This window comes from Carassius gibelio, chromosome A19, assembly GCF_023724105.1.
Source record: "Carassius gibelio isolate Cgi1373 ecotype wild population from Czech Republic chromosome A19, carGib1.2-hapl.c, whole genome shotgun sequence".
NCBI lineage: Eukaryota > Metazoa > Chordata > Actinopteri > Cypriniformes > Cyprinidae > Carassius > Carassius gibelio.
This window is the reverse complement of record NC_068389.1, coordinates 26615326-26634278: the sequence shown is the minus strand read 5'-3', so window position 1 is coordinate 26634278 and position 18953 is coordinate 26615326. Positions and strand designations below refer to the sequence as shown.

The 18953-nt window shown below is 33.8% G+C and overlaps 2 protein-coding genes across 18 annotated transcripts in view; one reads left to right on the top strand and one right to left on the bottom strand.

Moving 5' to 3' along the window:
* The window catches only part of LOC127935318 (60S acidic ribosomal protein P1-like), a 568794-nt gene that overhangs the window by 69547 nt on the left and 480294 nt on the right, over positions 1-18953 (top strand). The gene's annotated exons all lie outside the window — the stretch shown is intronic.
* The window catches only part of LOC127935309 (focal adhesion kinase 1-like), an 85897-nt gene that overhangs the window by 65940 nt on the left and 1004 nt on the right, over positions 1-18953 (bottom strand). For 2 of the 9 annotated variants that reach the window (XM_052533066.1, XM_052533069.1), the window contains exon 1: positions 17131-17341. The exons of 6 other annotated variants lie outside the window; for them this stretch is intronic. Coding sequence is in view for 1 of the 3 variants with exons in the window: in XM_052533063.1 (XP_052389023.1) it covers positions 3815-3833 (19 nt within the window). In the remaining 2 variants the exon portion in view is untranslated. Of the gene's footprint in view, positions 1-3814; positions 4013-17130; positions 17342-18953 lie in introns of those variants that run through there. One more of the 9 variants, XM_052533063.1, reaches the window with a different exon arrangement.

The window sequence follows — 18953 nt, the reverse complement described above, 5'->3', positions numbered from 1 at the left end:
TTTGAGAAAATATTTCTGTTTTCAATACTGTTCAAAAGTTTGGGGTCATTCAGCAAGTATGCATTACATATATACATAAAGGGAGTTATTTTCAACTTTCTAAGAAAAAGTATCATGATTTCCACAAAAATGTGGAATTTTCAACATTGTTAAATCATAAGTGTTTCTTGTTTTCTAGGTCAATATTAGTGTATGTATTAGTAGTAGGTCAATATTAGTATTCTTTTTAAAGACAGCTGTCAAAAGTACAGTTCACTTCTTCAGGCAGAAAACTTCGAAAAAACTACAAAAAGCACCTGACTAATAAACCTGCATTCAGATCTCAGTGGTACCTTATTAAACTGCACTTACCCTTGAGGATCTATAAATAATACTCAACCATCTGTGTCCTAATGGAGCAAAACCGGCCCAGCTGTGATTTATTTACATGCAAACCTGACCGCGGCGAGAGGTTCTGCTGCAGAGGAAGGACATGGCTTTGTCTCTCAACTGTAATTACTGAACGACAGGATAAGGGACGGAGAGAATGTGATAGACACAGATGTGGTGTGAAAATAAACCTGTCTCTCTGTACTGCATCAAAATGGTCAAAGAGCAGCAAGTATGCAGACCAAGGACAAAATGTTAGGTGACTTTTCAGTTTACATGCACAATAATACACTGATTCATATAAAATTTCAGCTCAATTAATGTTGTTACAAAAAGCTGGACAGTCAGTGAATGCTTTGAGAGCTTTAGCTCATAGCTTTAGCTTTAGCTTTAGCTCTTTAGCTCATTTCGTTCACATTCACCTTATTTATTATTTCTCGCATTACATTAGAAGGATAATACATTCAGCTTTGAAGGCAGTTCTTTAGATGATTTCTGTCTAGGAAGCACCATCTATAAGATGATGTCCATGAGGATCAGACATCAAACAAGCTTTGCTCACACTACCCATAATGCACTGCAGCAGCAGTGGGGGTTGCTTCCCATACTCCTCAGCGTGACAGAGAGCAGCCAGATGCTGATGCAGCAGGACTGATATACGGTCAGACACCGAGAGAAGGAATAATGCCTTCTGAAACTTGCCTGATTATTTTGGGAGTTTAATGTTTGAGATGGGAAAATATTAAGAGTACTGGGAAAGAATAATGACTATTATTGATAATATTAGTTTTATTGATAAAGCCACTGTTAATGATGTTCTAAATTAAATAACAATAGTCAACATTTAAAGCAAATTATCTGACTTTTGCTTCTAGTTTTTATTAAAAATAAATTATATTTGGACAAAGGCTATGACATCATTCACATTTTCCTGGCAACCAGTTTCTCAGAATCAAGTCTGTGTTGCTGATTGCATCATCTCATTCATCCTAAAATGCACCAAACATTTGCACTAAATGTTGCAAAACGTCTGTTTAAAACAGGAAAAATATATATATTTTCACCACCCACTTTCCAAAACCATCTCATTCAGTGTGCAGAAAAAAATAAAAGGCATTTTTCATGGGGCTCTTATCTAAGATGGCTATAATGCAGTCTAGTGAGGCAGCTCACTAGGTTTTGGAACATAGCTAAAAAAAAATTAAAATGATAGTAAAATTAATAAGCAAAAGGACAGATATAGCAGAGGCACACGAGTGAATTGAACTGAACTGAACTCAACTGGATCTGACAGATGATGGAGGCAGCGCTTTTACACACACACACACACACACACACACACACACAAACGTCCTTCCTCCATGTCATTGTGTGCCACTATGAGGGGTGAGAGGAACATGCCTCATTCAAGGTCCCGGGGCAAAACAAGCACACTTACACAAACACACACACACACACACACACACACACACATACACTCCAGGCTCAAACACCTGCCAAACTCTCTCAGGCCAGCATTCATGAGCACACACACACACACACACGTGCGGCACGCTTCCAAGCGCAGGAAAGCAATCAGTCAAAAGTAATCCAAATATCAGGGTCAAGGAGTTCAGCGCATGTACCAACAGCTCACATGAATCATGAATGAATACAATCCGAACAGAAGTAATAACTGATCAATCTGCATTTGACCTTAATATCACTATGCCAACAACAACAACAACAACTCTAAACGCTAACAATAGACTCTTTCCATTAGTTAACATACAGAAATATGCACACATATGGATGCAGAAGTGTCCGACCTACATTTTGTTTACAATTCCCAAACCTGTGCATTCATGCAGTTTTCCTAAAAAAAAAAAAACTGATCGTTTTACATAAGAATTACACAAGAATACATCTAAAGGTTAAACCAGCATTTCAACCATCATCTAGCTGTTTGTGTCATCTAATGTTATTCTTCTATGATATAGATATACATTAGTTAGATGAACAAGAAACTCTCTAGATCAGTGATTTGTATTGTACAGTTAAATTCAAACTTTCAAATGTCTCAGTCACTCTGAAGCTAAACACTTTGTGATTAAAGTTTACAGAAATATATCATAAGTGATGCATGATATATCAGTGATCGCATCAGTCTCATCAAATAATAGCATTTTTAAAGTTTAATTTAGCCTATATCAGACACAAATTATATATATATTAAATATTATCTATACCAGGTTATCCATCTTTCCAATATATTTGCTCAATTTCAATGTCAACTTTAAGTGGTTAAAATTTTTCAAGATTGATTTTAGTGGGAATTCATAAAAATGAATTAATTCATAAATAAAAGTGTGCAACAGTGTATAAATTTATAATATTGGCAATCTGTTTCAGTTATCAGGCATAAAAAAGACGAGTTATCGGTATCGGTATCGGTATCGGTAAATAATCAGCACCAGGAAACATTTCTATATGAAAACATCCCAAAATATACAAAAACAATTAGGGATACACAATATATTAAAAGATTTAAAGTTCTAAACAGTTAACTATATTATTTTTTTTTACATTATTTTATCATTTATTGTATTTTTTATTTTAGAGTTAAGCAACTAAAATTTTTAATTAGCTCTTGAGTGTAAAAGCTTTCTATATACATTTCACAACAAATTATAAAGATTTTTAATATTTGCAATAAAAAAGTATCACCGATATATTATAAAAGGCACATTCATGCATTATACAGTAAATCCAAAATAATTTTCAGACACCTTTAACATTTCACACATTCTTCACTATAGTTTAGAACATGGTTATGAAATATGACAAGAACAATGAAACATGAAATATGAAACGTGAAACTGTTGAACTGTTTCAGAACAAGTCCATCTTGATAATGTCAGATAACACTTCAGCGAAACATTATCAGATCAGAGTGTCTGAATATTTTTTGCTCCCAAATATTTATCAATTTTACTGCTATTCCACTGTATAAAGAATTGTTTGGTTTACTCTATTTTGCTCTCCTCACTTAAATAAATGAACTCTAGTGTCCTCCACCCACTAAAAAAGGATATCCGGTGTCTGAATAATTTTAGGTTTGACTGTATATTATATCTGCTTTTTTCTTATTATTATACAGTATTTTTATACACTTTGCATAAGCTATACTGACTGCGGGTATAATATCTGTGGGTCTGTATCTGTCTAATTTCCATCAATATCATTATAAACACAAGCTAAAAAATTTGCTTTGTAATTTTTTAGAAAGCTATTTGACCATTTCAGCACTGTTTTCCTTCTGCTGCCAATCTTCAAATCAAAATAGCTTTAAATTAAATTTTCCCATTCAGACACGAGCAGAACTCATTACAGCGTGTAGAAACTGGAGCCTCTCTCTCTGTCACTGCAAACACACACACACACACACAGCAGGAAAAGCTCTTACCGTGGTACAATCCTTCCATTAAAGACGAGGAATCCTAGTCCACCACGAGTGCTTTGTAGTATCCGTAAAACACAATCCCACACACACGAGTTAAAATGCAGCGGTCCAGCACACAGTGCGAGAAATACTGGATCCGACATGCAGAGGAGCGTTGGCGGGCTGAGTGTGTGCAGAACGGACGGGGGTCTTTGTCTCTCACTCTCAGCTCAAGAGAAAAGATGAGAGGAGTCGCTCGAGGGGGAGGGAGAGAGAGAGAGAGAGAGAGAGAGAGAGAGAGAGGGAGGAACCGGCTCTGGTAACTGACGGTAACGGTGAGATCAGCACATCTCCACCCCCCTCATCCCCTCAGAGACAACGAAAAATGAGGAAAGCACAGCAGACTGCAGCTAGAGATGAGACGCTGGGCTTCACACACACACACACACACACACACACACACAAATGAACTTTCTGTAGCTCTGCATTCACACTTTTCTCACCTCATGTCATTCTAACCACGTATTGTTTCTTTCTTGAATATCAAAAAGTAATGCAATGTAATGCAATGAAAGTGCTGGTTATTTATACAGTCAAGATTGAAAAATACAACACCACAAACATGGTCTCCTGAAACCCTGAGAGATATTTTACCCCTGTTTTACCCCCCGCCAGATAAAACAATAAAATACATGACTGCAAAAGAGATTTGAGAGTACAGCTTAAAGATTTGGGGAAAATACTCACTGCAATTTTTCGTAATTGTGTATATTAGGGATGCACGATCATGATGTTTCTTGGCCGATTCCGATACCAATTATTTTACAAACAAACTGGCTGATTCCGATAACCGATTTTTTTTTTCCTTTAAGCAAGAAACAAGAAAGAAGGAAAGTATGCATAAACAAGATGTTTATTTGGTATTTAACAGGCCAAACTGGCTTTTGGCTATTGAAAACAATAACCATAACCATCTGAAATTAACAGCAGTATCTGCACAGTAAGTAGCCTATGATAGTAGCCTAGCATACTAAATCGGCCGAAAAAAGACCAAAAACCGGCCAATTGCAGATTGCGTATTTTAAGCAAAAACAGACTGGTTCTGATTTATGGCCGGTCAACCAATTTTTATAAAGAAATCCTGGTTTGTTGTGTTTGTAGAGCTGCAGAGTTTAAACAAAAAAAGATAATATATCAATATAAATGTATTTTTAAATAAAATAGACTCAAATGAATTAAAATAGGTAATAAGCTGAGTTACTACAGTTAAATAAAATATTAAAATTTATATTAACTTGATGAGTTAACTGAAATAGAAAAAGTATAAAAACTGTAGACATAAAATATATATTTTTTTACACAACTAAATTGCTAACATTTAAAATAAAAATAAAATATATACAAATAAAAACCAATTCAAATGATTGAAATAACTAGAATTATATCTGAATGACACAAAAAACCCTCTTTTTAAGTGAAATTATTAACATATAAAAAAATATTAAACAAAAACATTGCTAAAAAGAACATGATTTTGTGTATTTTTTCTAATGCAATGTGTTTATGTGGTTTAAGGTACAAAAAAAAACATTATTTTCCACATACTGTACATTATTGTTTCTCCTCTATGCTCTGCCTTCTGAAACGCGTCGGTTTTTACAAAGCTCACTGTTCTGAAAAGTGAGGTGTGCTCTGATTGGCCAGCTATCCAGTGGCCGAATACCTCAAGCATGTGATGGAAATGTTACGCCCCTTGCCATACTGTGATGCCGTGTGTCCCAGAGCACCGAGACAATAAAACCCATTACAAACGAGGCATTTGTTGCATCCAGTGGGAACATAATTACAGAATATAATGACTTATACTGTCTTTTTATGCACTGCATTGTATATTGCGGAATTTTACAGATCTTCTTCATGCACCAAGAGCTTGTAACACTCCTAAGAGAAAGGAAATATTTTAAATCGCACCATATGACCCCTTTAAAATTTGTGCAAGATTTGTGCAAAATTCGCGAAAAAACTAATCCAAACAAACATATGAGAAAGATTAAGTGTGTCAGATAAAAATAGGCCAAGCACCTTCAATAACAGCTGAACTGTATGCTTTGGACTCGCTACAAAAAGCCATTCATCATCTAAAAATATCTATTTTGTCATTTCCAAAACCAAAATTCAGCTTCCAGAAGTCCAATGTTCTCCTGAAGGAGGATCTTTCTCCTGTTTCCGTCTGACTCTACAATCACTAATTATAATTTTCTGCATGTTTGTCAAGAGCAAGAAGTCACAAGCACGATGTGTGAAATCGGATCCATGCGTTTGGTTTGCTCTCCTGCAGCTCACGCCTTTAAACTGATCAAAAACAAATGGAAAGTGTCAGTTTTCACTCTCTTTCTCTCCGACTGTGTGTCTTTAATATTCTGACATCTGTCATCAAGATGAGCCTCTTTACTCGTGTCAGATCCACTCATCAAAACCATGTTGTACAAAAGTCATCTGCAGCAGAAACTGTTTTTCACAGCTGCTACAGCTTTCTCCACGTCTCTGAATATCCTGCTTGGGTTTTACTGTGAAATAATCAAATCATCTGCTTCCCTCGCCATCACAATCTGATCAAAATCATTCAATCCACCGCAGAGCCACTCATCCACCATAACAGGATACAATATCAACCGAAAAGTTAATAACAGTCACCCCAGGGGCTTCATAAAGAGAGTTTATGAAATTTCATAAAGCAATATGTGTTTTATCACACTTAATTGAAGATGCTGTTTGGATAAATGCCAAAAAAGATACACAAATCAAAACTGTCCTGTCTTGAGGATCATATCCTGGATGACATCATATCTCTTATGACAATAATCTTATATTATACACAATATAATTATTTTGCATCAGTGTATGCTGCTGTATGTGTGTGTTTGTATATATATATAGATAGATAGATAGATAGATAGATAGATAGATAGATAGATAGATAGATATAGATATATATATATAAAATATAAAATGAACAAGCAATAATTTTTCACTGGAAATTCGCTGTACAAATGTCTTTTTATAAAAAATAAATAAATAAAATCTAAAATAAATCAGATAATGTATCAGTATCAATATATAATTTATCATTATTATCATTATTAAATAAATTTTTTTTAACAATAAACATATTGAAAAAAATTAATGTAAAACAAAAATACTGTTATAATCCAGTGAATTAAATATTTCTTATTACTTCTGATTAAATATAATGTTTTATTAATGACAGTTTCATAACATTTAAATTAAACTGCTGAAATATATTAAAACAAGCATTACAAATAAGTAAATAAACAAAAAAATGTATACTATAAATATATAGTATTATATTAAATAATGTGTTCACACGACATGCAGGCTTTCCTCCTTTAAAAAGACAGACAGACGTATTTCTCTCCTGTTTTACTATCAGACAGAGGTCTTGTTCATTATCATTAGTCTGCATGAGTATAATGAGCAGTGTTTGCCTCCTTATGTACTCGTGAATGTGGATTCTCTCTCTTAGACATTCAGGCCGGAGTTTGGCCTTGCTATGGTGAGAAAGACGAGACTGATTCTCACACTCAAGGTCGTACGAGCCTCTCTTCTTTCATGCATCGTCAAAACAGCTCAAAATTTCTTTCAGCAACCTACTGTGAGCTGAATTCCTGACCCAAAGCCTCCTAACCTGCAAACGCACACATACGTTTAAAAACCTGTGCAGCGTCTGTCATTCTTAACTAGAGGTCGACCGATGTATCGGTTTTGCCGATTAATCGGCACCAATAGTTGATTGCTGGAACAATCGGTTATCGGCAAAAATCCATGCTGATAGTTTCCCGGGTCAGTTGCTGGAGCGGCTGAGAAGACTCTGTTTTCATTATACAGTGCAAGAGTGGCTCTAATGGTTGAAATCACGGATAGCACGTGCTGTGTGTTTAGACACATGACGCTGCACGCTTAACATATAAAGAAACTTCAAACCCGGATTTAAATGCAGCCTCAGAGTGCTATTCACATAATTTTCATTCAATTACATTATATTCGCCTCAAAACGTTGTTAATGTACATAATAAATTGTATATTGAGCATCTGAATCAAAATGCTTGTCTTTCTGTGGCTCTAATAAAGTCTGTATGCTTCATTTATAGAGCTATAATAAAGATCGCGCTTTTTGTTTGCTCCGTTTTTTAAACACTGAACTTTTCTGAAGCCTCATTGTTCATTCTTAAAGTAAACTTGTATCCATTTGGTGATTAAATAAACTGTTTTAGACCACTGCTCAAGTGCTTGTGTATACATATATATATATATATATATATATATATATATATATATATATATATAAATCTTTAAGCATGGCCGTTGCAATGAAATGATAACACTTCATTTTTTATGTAACATTAAGATTAATGAAAGCTGTGTAAGTTTTGTTTCTTGTTAGAGTGTGGTAATTTCAACGTTTACTATTACTATTATTATCATTAATTAATATTATTATTACCTACAACTAGTATAGTTCAGTACTGTTTTTTTAGTTATTGTTTATTTTAGTTTTTGTTCAGTATCCGTTCTAAAAACTATCGGTTAATTAATCGGTATCGGCCAGTATGGTCCAACCTTGCTATCGGTATCGGCAAAATCCACTATCGATCGCCCTCTATTCTTAACCTTCCTGACACACACTTTCAGCCTGTTATCAGCTTCTTCCCTATGGGACAGAAGACTGCAGATGCATGCAAACGAGAGAGAGACGGAGGATGCATATCTGAGCAGATACAGCAGCGTAACTGTCCTCGTGAACCACACATTTCTGATGGGACGGATACGGTTTAAAACATAAATGAATAATAAAGAAAAATGCATTTAAAAACAGATACAATATGGGTTATTGTAAATACTGCAGTTATCAATGTTATTATTATTATTATTAAACAACTAAAGATTAACTTTATGAATAACAGATGACAGTAACCATAATCTGAATTAAAAGATGGTAAAAACGAGCATACACAACAATAATAAAAAAAAAATACTCTAACCTGACTCAGCAAGGTTAAACGTTAAAGTTAGTAAAACTGTTGACATGTTTGCAGCAGCTACCTGAATAATAAAAGGTCGGTTTAATGACAAACACTAGAGAACGAAAAATACAGCACACCCTTGTGTGATGCAACAAGACATTAAGGGGCCGTTCAAACAAAACATTGTTTTTCTATGTGAACTCACACTAGATGGACGGGTTTGAGCATTACGCTCACAAGAGTGCATGAATGCAGTGCACTAGCACTAGTATTCATGTCTGCATTCATGCATACTTGTGTTTCTGATCTAGGGGTCAAACACAGGATGAAAAAGGGTGACAGAAATCACATCTTTGGCGCAAGAAAGCTTGACTTACACACTGAGCGAACAACCAAAGTGACATTAAAACATGGCCTTAAACGAACACAGAAGGCAGCATCTGACACTTCACTCTCAGCACAACTAGACATGTTTCTTTACATATGTGGCGTAAAACACGCCTGCCAACTGGAACGAGTCCCTGCGAGCTGCTAAAGAGGCTGTAATTACTGTTTCTGTGCTGTATTTACAGACGGAGGCTTTCAGCCGTGACTCACGGCAGATAAATGTGTCGTTCTGATAATAAATGACTGGACACAAAAGCTTTATCCAGGTCATTACAGAGCACTAGAGCAGCGTCACATTTCTGCACACAATGGCTGACATTGTTCACAGTCCACCGTCTTGCAGCTCTCAGCTTCCCATTTTATCTGTTTCTCTTTCTTTCTGTCGGTGACTCACACTTGACACTGGTGTAACCTAATTACAGACCATTACGTGCCCTCGCCGTTCTGCCCCGGGACAGAAGATGAGCTAAGAGAGGTCAGGGTTCACAAGACTGACCCGGGGACTCATTTCAGCGCAGAGAGATGAAGGAAAGGGTTACTACTGACATACAGGAGCTGATAGATGCTAACCGTTGTACATTTGTTTGCCCAACATAGAATTAACAAAGGTTAAATAATAGTTTTCATGGTACAGCAGTATCGAACAAGCTAAACATTTCATATTGTGTAAATAAAACAATGTCATATGAAATACATGTAAAGCTCAAATCCTTTTTATGAAAATTTGACATTCTAAGGAAGAGGTTAGTTTGATTAATTATGGAAAAAAAATGATGCGCTAAATAATGAATGCAAAAAATAATGAGCTAAAATAAGGAATGCATCTAATTAAATTATGTCAAATATATGTATAATTTAAAAAAAAATTATTTTCTACACAGTATATATATACACATACATACATACATACATACATACATACATACATACATAAATACATATATATATATATATTGTATTATATATTATATATATATAACCTGATTAATTATTGGTAAAAAATATTTTATGTATAAAGAACTTAATAAATGAAAAACAAAAATAGTCTGATTAATTAATGACATGTTAATTAATTGATTAATAGTATTTATGTTTTTGTTTAATAACGTAGAATTATTTCATGTATACATTCCACATTATGTATACATTTTTATAAATAAAAATAAAAACTGCATAATTAAAATAAACAATACTGCATACTTAAAATGTAAAAATATATAATAAAATGTTAAAATTAAAAAAGATATAATATAATGCACAGAATAAACACTCAAACATTCATATCTGTAGGCCACAGCTTTGATGAATAAAGCACAGCATCAATCATTTCAGACGCGTCCGTCTCTTTCTGTCGCTGTAGAAGGAGCATTTTGAGGACATGATCCTCCCGAGGACGTGGGTGGATGGGGAGTGATGTCACCGCTTTTAAAGCAGGAGCGTTTGAGTGTGTGTGTGTGTGTGTGTCCCAACAGCCCAGTCGAAGCCCCGAGGACACAGTGATAAACTATGATGTCATTTCTCTGCATTGTGAGGAGACAGGAGCACGGCTAACACTTCAGCTAGTGTACAGACACAGCGGGATGAACAAACAAACACACAAACACTCGGAGAAAGAGACCTGACTGAATAAGAGCTTCAGAAGCCAACAGCTCCGACGAGGAGAATCCAAACAAGATCCAAAGCAAAACAGTCCATATATCACTGACAGACCAGATTTCACCTGAATCTCAACCTGCTTTGGTGCTGAGATATAGACAAATAATAAATAAAATCTGATTTATTTTAGTCATATACGATTATAAAATTGTATATAACAAATACATTTGATATATTAAACAAATATAACATTTATAATGGCTTTGGTGATGAAAATCTAAATATATACAAATAAATTAATAAACTATGAATTGTTTAATTATTAAAATATATTTGAAATGTTGTATCATATATTTGTGTGTGTGTAATTGTACTTATTTAATATTTATTTATAAAAAGAAATAGAATTATTTAATATACATTTCGTATATAAAAAATAAATATCTACATAACATTTAAATTAATTTCTATTTTACTATTTATAATTTATCCATTATCCAATATTTAATATATATAGTTAACACTCATTATCATAGTTATAAAGATCCCGAAAGATGTAAACACTTAATAAACGTGTGTTTATGTTGCAGTTAATTACAACACCACCCAAAATGCTCCTGAAACAGATGAACAGAAAGCATCGGCTTCAGCTTGAAGAGCAGGGGACAAGATCCCCACTTTACACATGAAAGCACATAACACACACAGATAAAAAGAGCAATCATAAATGAAGGAGTCTTCTGAAATTTCGGAGATCCGGACAGAAGAGCGCTCTCTTATCTCCCAAAACAGCCGGTCAGACGAGACGCTGCACACAGCTTTCTCCATCAGCGGCTTGGAGAAGAGAAATAGACAATGACAGAGACCAGCGAAATACAACCCTGTCTGTCACACCATCATCTGACCAGGATGGAAATATTTCTCTGAATTAAATATTTTCAGATGAAAAAAGCCAATGAATCACTGTTAGGATGCTTCAGTGGTGTTTTGTATTTTACTCTCTTGGCATGTTTTGTACAGTAGAGTAAGTACTAGATCAAATTTTTACATGTTAATTAGGTTAAACACGGATAAAATCACATATAAATATTAAAATATAGTTGCTTTCTTGCTAGAAAATAGACAAAAAATATATATATAAAAATAAATAATAGTAAACATATAAATAAATACATATATATTAATAAATTAATAAATAAAAATAAATATATAAATAAATACATGCATACATAAATACATTTTTATATCAGTATGTTTAGCATAGAACAATAAGATCAGGTCACTAGATCAATAAAAAAGTTTTCTTTTTGAGAAAAAAAGACAAAATTGAAGAAAAAAAATGAATAGTAATAAATAAATAAATAACTTGTCCAAAACAAAAAGAGCATTTACCATTTAACATTTTTATACACATTCTAATGTTTATTAAGAAAGAAAATAGCATCAATCATGATTTCATGGTGACATTACAGCAGACTACACTTGCATTTACATCCAAAACACATCTGTTTGTCACTCAGTCGAGGAAACGTGCAGAGGAGGTTTTGCTCTGAAAGAACAGCAGTTTTCGGGTAAATCGAAGCGAGTGGTTTATTTAATGCCGTGAGGATGTGAATGTCATCCACAGCTCTCAAAGAAAGAGTCTCACTGCTGACAGAGTCAGTTTAAGCCTCTTAAACACTGCTGAGACACTCACAGACAGAGCTGGAGAGACATCAGGCTTTCAGACAGATACACAAACAGTGTTCAGAGGAAACAACAGCCTCACTGGAACAACATGACAGCTTGATAAGAGCTACACCGAACCGGGCTGATAGCAGCAGCTTCACTGCAAACATGTTCCTTCATGAACACAGATATGAAATCATGTCATCATTTACAAACCAAAACTATGCAGTGATTTTTCATTATATGATGTAAAAAAACTTTCATTTTTAGGTAAACAAACAAATTAGGAAAATAAATATCTCATTAAAATTACAGATCAGGGTCTGACATAATTGGGAAAAATGATTGGAATAACATTAATAACCAATATTACACTTACTTCAATATTTAAAATGTGCAAATTGTCTGATTCTATAGCAAAAAGTTACTAAATGTTTTATTATTTTTTAAAGAAGTCTTTTCTGCTCATCAAGGCTGCATTTATTTTAAATAAAATACAGTAAAATCATTAAAACTGTAAAATGTTTTTTATAATTCAAAATCGGTGTTTCTGTGTGAATATGTCTAAAAATTTAATTTATTTTGTGACGTGCAGCTGTATTTTCAGCATCATTCCTCCAGTCACATGATCTTCAGAAATCATAACAATATGCTGATTTACTGCTCAAGAAAAATTTCTGATTATTATCAGTGTTGAAAACAGTCGTGCTGCACAATGTTTTTGTGGAAATGGCGATACATTTTATTTTTCAAGATTCTCTGATGAACAAAAGTTCAAAAGAATTTGCATTTCTTTCAAATATAACTATTTTGTCACATTTTAAATGTCTTCACTGCTCAACTTCATGCATTTAATGAAAGGTAATGCACAAATGCAAAACAACCAGTTTATCTTCAAGATCAGACATGCAGCGACATTCAGGAATGCACTATATAGTATACACTAAGCAGTATGCCATTACATTCCTGAGGCTTCCTGCCTGCACGACATCACTTCCTGTCTCAGCATCACAGGACTGCGAGGGCGAACAGTAGAATTGTGTTCACGCTGCTTTTTAAAACAAAAACACACTTCCTTCTGTTTCCACGGCCCTTCTTCCAGCAGCAGGGATCTGGCTAGGAGAACGGAAAGAACTGAAATAAACCAGGGAGGAAAAAGAGAGGCTGGTTGTTTGTGTGTCAGTTCCTGTCATTCCCGCCCCCCCGGGCACTAATGACGGGTCTCTCAGGTAAACTGTCATATAAAGGAACTGGAAGCAGCTCGCGAGTCATCTTTAGTTTAAAACGCTTGCCTCCAACAGGAAACTCAAGCCTCTGCACAAAGAAGCCAGTCACACACGCTGAGGTACAGGTGCTTGATCTGGATCATGGACCCACACGGAGTCTGGATCAGGTTTATAAAGCAGCGTTTGTGTGAGATGTTACCTCAGTCTGAATGAGCCATTGAGACGGCTGGAGACTGGAAGTACAGTGGAGCCATCACTCGCTCTCAATGAAGGCTCTGTTCACACACTCTCACACACAAACACACCAGACACACACGCACAGGTTCACATTTAAAACAACCAGCTAGTTTAGAGGTTCACTGATATGGCTTCTTCTATAACCATATTCTTTAGGTTTTATTTTGCTTGTTTTATTCTAAAAAAAAATTATTATTTTTTTTAATTTAGATTTATTTTTAATACTTTTATTTATATCTTTAAGTTATATATATACACATTTTGCATTTTTATTATTTAAATATTTTATAAGTGTTTTATTTTGATTGTTTATTTGACAATTTTGTATTTTTTATAATTTTTTTGTGTTTTGATTTATTTTTAATATTCTTATCTTTAAATTATATATTTTAGTTTAGCATTTTTAATTATTAAATAATTGTATAACTGTTTTATTTTGATTGTTTTATTTTAAAAAATTTAAAAAAATGTATTTCTTATTTTTTATTCATTTTTAGTATTTTGATTTATTTTTTATATTCTTATCTTTATCTTTAAATAATATATTTTCAATTTGCATTTTTACTATTTAAATAAGTTTATAAGTGTTTTATTTTTATTATTTAATTTGTTTTTTATTTTTTATCTTTAAATTATATATTTTATTATTTTTTATTATTTAAATAATTTGTGTTAACGTTTTTTTTATTTTGATTGTTTTATTTTAAAATTGTGTATTTTTATTTTTTCATTTTTAATTCATTTTTAGTATTTTTATTTATTTTTAATAATTTAATTTTTATTTTATCTTTAAATTATACATTTTAGTTTTTAATTTGTATTTTTTTAAATAATTTTATAAGTGTTTTTATTTAGATTGTTTTATTTTAAAATTGTGTATGTTTAATTTTTTATTTTTTATTCATTTTAAGTATTTTTATTTGTAATTTTTTTTAATTAGATTGAAGACTTTTTGCCGAAACATGCAGGCAATTCTTCTAAACCTGATGTAAACTCTAGTGTTTCTTGTGACTTCTGAGCTGAATCAAACTTGCAATAACCAATGCTGATACCAATATCTAGATAAAAACAGAGAATGATATAATACTGTGCACATAATACAATTACAATAAAGAAAGTGAAATGCACAAAAATGCATCATGCTTATTTTACACACTATTTCCTCAAAATGAATTTAAAAACACAATGGGAGCTTCAGTGCATTGTGATGCTGATAATCTTTAAATGGTCATATTATCAGTCTGGCTGATACCCATCATTAAGAAGAAAATCTTGCCCTAAACATGCAGACAGCTGTTTCTGCTTTTCCTCTTAAACCCTGAAAGAACATGCAAGGTAGCAACATCCTGCTAAACCAATCTCAGTTAAAGGCTATGCCATCACACACACACACACACACACACACACACACAGCTTCCTGTCACAGCTGCTGAAATCACACACTGTCTTCCTGCGCAGCTAAAACAACAGGATTCCACACAGTCACAAAGATGCATTCGGCCTTTATGAGGAGAAATCTTGCGGTTACACATTACAGAATGATTAATGATGTAATCTAAGTTAAGATAGTGTGTGTGAGCCACAAGTTCACATGAGGAGATCTCTGCTGATGACAATGCAGCAGTCGCAAAGGAAACTCTCTCACAGCCGTAATTCACACACGCTCTGATCTCAGAGTCTGACAGCTTGACTGGAGGCTCTAAAAATACCCCTCATCTCCACCTTTAAATACAGTATCGCTCGTACACAGAGCAAATGAGTGCGATTCCCAGCTCTATGACGCTCTGTCTGTCTGATCACATTCAGGGAAGAGCCTCTACTGACCTACAGGACATTAAATCATTAGTATGTTACAGTATCTATCAGAGAGTATTACAGAATACATTTCTTAATCGCATCCAAAATAAAAGTTTTTGTTCACATAATATATGCATGTGTATATATGTATATATATATACACAGTATACACACATATATTGAGTAAACAAAAACTTGTATTTTGGATGCAATTAATCGTGATTTATCATTTGACACCACTAATATTACTTCCTACCATTCAATTAGGCCTAATTAATGTTAAAATGAATATATGTTATTGTTAATATCTTAGATATATTGCACCCTTTTGAATCATGACATTTCCATATATCAAAACGTTTTGTTTCATTATATTAAAATATATACTATAAATAGCAAAATCGTTATGTCCAATTTACATCCAAATTATGTGAAACTCTGTCCAGAAAGTACTAATGCACTAATAATACAATAATCATACAATACAATAAGATTAAGAAAAGTCGATTGTCTGAAAGGTTTTGATTAAAATGTTGAGTGTGTGGGATTTGTACTTAAAAAAAATTATATATATTCACACATACAAAATCGTTTTCTCACAATATTGCATCAGTAATTTGTCAGCAAAAAAGTAAATAAAATAATAAAATAAAACAATTAAATAAAAGATGGTACGCTGTCCAAAAGGTATAGAAATACCATGATATATACTAAAAATTATGCCCAAACACTATTATTATGATGGTACATCTCCAAAAGTATCACTCTGGTACACTCCCATTAAACATAGTAAATATTTTGTAAAATTAATTAAAAACAAAGTATTATCACGGCAAATGCACATACAGCATATAACATTTAATTTAATTTACATAAAAGCACGCTGAATTAATATTTCTACTGTATTCATTCTTAGTATATCTAATCAATTGTTTTGTTTTTTCCTTCATCAGGCTATTTTTCAAATGAATGCCTATACACTCCACCCCTTAAAACTATTTGTATTTTTTTATCTTGTATACTCAATCCATATTCTTTAATACTACTTTGTAATAACTTCTGTTGATTATCAAATCCAGCTGTTGTCTTCATGTTGATAAACAGAAACTCTATACAATGGGCTTTCGTTGAAGTAGTGTAGCATAGACTTCTGAAGCTGACGTCATCATAAGCCCCCAAGCTCAATATTAATACTCGATTCGATCCAGTGAATCCGAAGCGCGAGCGCGCGTCACAATCAACGCGCAATATCGGATCCAGATCCTGATTGTTCCTCATGAACGCATGGCACGCTCGATCCAGCACAGGAATCCTCACATTCACTGTACACACTGACAGTTTGTTTCTTTCTAACAGATGTGTGAAAGCATGAATGCGCGCTACTCACTCGTTTATTGTGTGATGTGACCGCGCGTAATGATCGTCTGCGGTGATATTCCAGAAGCCGCTTTTCCCGTCTTCTCCAGTCGATTCTCTCTCATTCCAGCTTTTCATTCCCTCTCATTCCAACATGGCTGACGGGCAGATCCCAGCCCACTCCAGCTCCATCCAGCTCCACACACACACACATACACACACTCCTCCCAGTCCCGAGTGAATGAACGCCGCTGGAGTCGCGTTCCAGACTTTGGCCACTTGCGCCGGAGTGTTCCGATTCGTTTTAGCGAATCGATTCGCTCGGATGATCAAATGAACTCTCTCGTTGATTCTGCTGGATTCAAATGTGTACGATCTTCCGAATCCTAGATTACATTAGGTCTGATTTCAGTATATTGTTCTCACATCGGGACTCTATGACAAATAGTATGACTGATTAATTGTTTGTGTTGAATGTTATCTTTAAAAAGGAAACATTTATTTGTAAACATCATACTATTTTCTCTATTTTTTTTTAATTCATCCATTCCTTTTCTAATTTCGACATCGCTTATGATTTTAAAGCACATATTTATGGGTGAAACTGGGCTTTTCGAAACTCCGAATCAGATTCACAGTTTCGAAGCGAATCGGATCGCGAATCATTTGATTCAGTTCAGAAACACAACCAAGCGAGTTCGCGAATCATTTGATTCAGATCGAGACTTCAGAGCACTTTTTAAGTACATAACATCAAACTATTAAGACAGCGCATTTGTAAAAAAAAAAAAAAAAAAAAAAGAAGTAAATACAAATAGTACAAATTCGTAAAAAAATTGAACCATGGTTTTATTATGTAGCCAAACCATTAACTATATTAACCTTTTGTATTATTTAGGTTAATAAGCATGGTTAATTTCCATAAGGTATGTGAAGGTTAACCAACAAAAATGAATTAATGTATAATTAAACAAATTTAGCCTACACATCAAGAGGACACATGATGGATATACAGTAGATACAATTTTCACTGCTTCAGGATTAAAAAAGCTTTAGATAGTTTCCATATTCTTGTCTAGATCAACTTTGAATAAAAAAGAGAGATTTAGAGTCTAATTTTCTTTTATTTAGCCTATGTGAAATGTAGCTAGCAGAAACACAATTTAATTAAGTTATATTTTTATCTGAAATGGGATTCCATACGTTTGAGTAGTCAAAAAATCAAAAGAAAACTTCTTTCAAATGTACAGTAAAGAAAAGTCACGGTTTCCGATGCGGTTCTATTGAATCGTTTAGAGGAATCGGTTCAAAAGTTCGATTCGTTCGCTCACTGGACATTTGTGTTTATGCAGGGGCGGATCTAGAAAAATATTGATGGGGTGGTGAGAAGGGGGCAGGTATTTTTGAGGGGTGGCAACATATGGCAGACGTATATATACTGAATTTAGTCACAGTTACCACAGTTTGATGATAAATATATGTGCACACTACAAAAGGGCACAGGCTATCATTTACAAACTTAATCTCATGCAATCAATGTCTTGCATTTGAAACAGTTCATATAAGGAATAAGTGACCATACCCCATAAGCACCACCACATTCACTAATGCATACAGTATGCATCGACATGTCATTAAGAGTGTTATAAAAGATTCAGTGTTATCAATATGTCAGTTTATTATAAGAAACACAAGATTTTAACAGCCAATGACATTTCCAGCTGGGGAGACTCAACTGATTTTCTACTGTTTAGTGTTAATCATCATCTAACTCAACCAGTCAAGAGCTACATTTAGACTTAGATGTTATATGAATATGGTCCCTGAAGCATAGGTTTTATTAGCTGACAATAA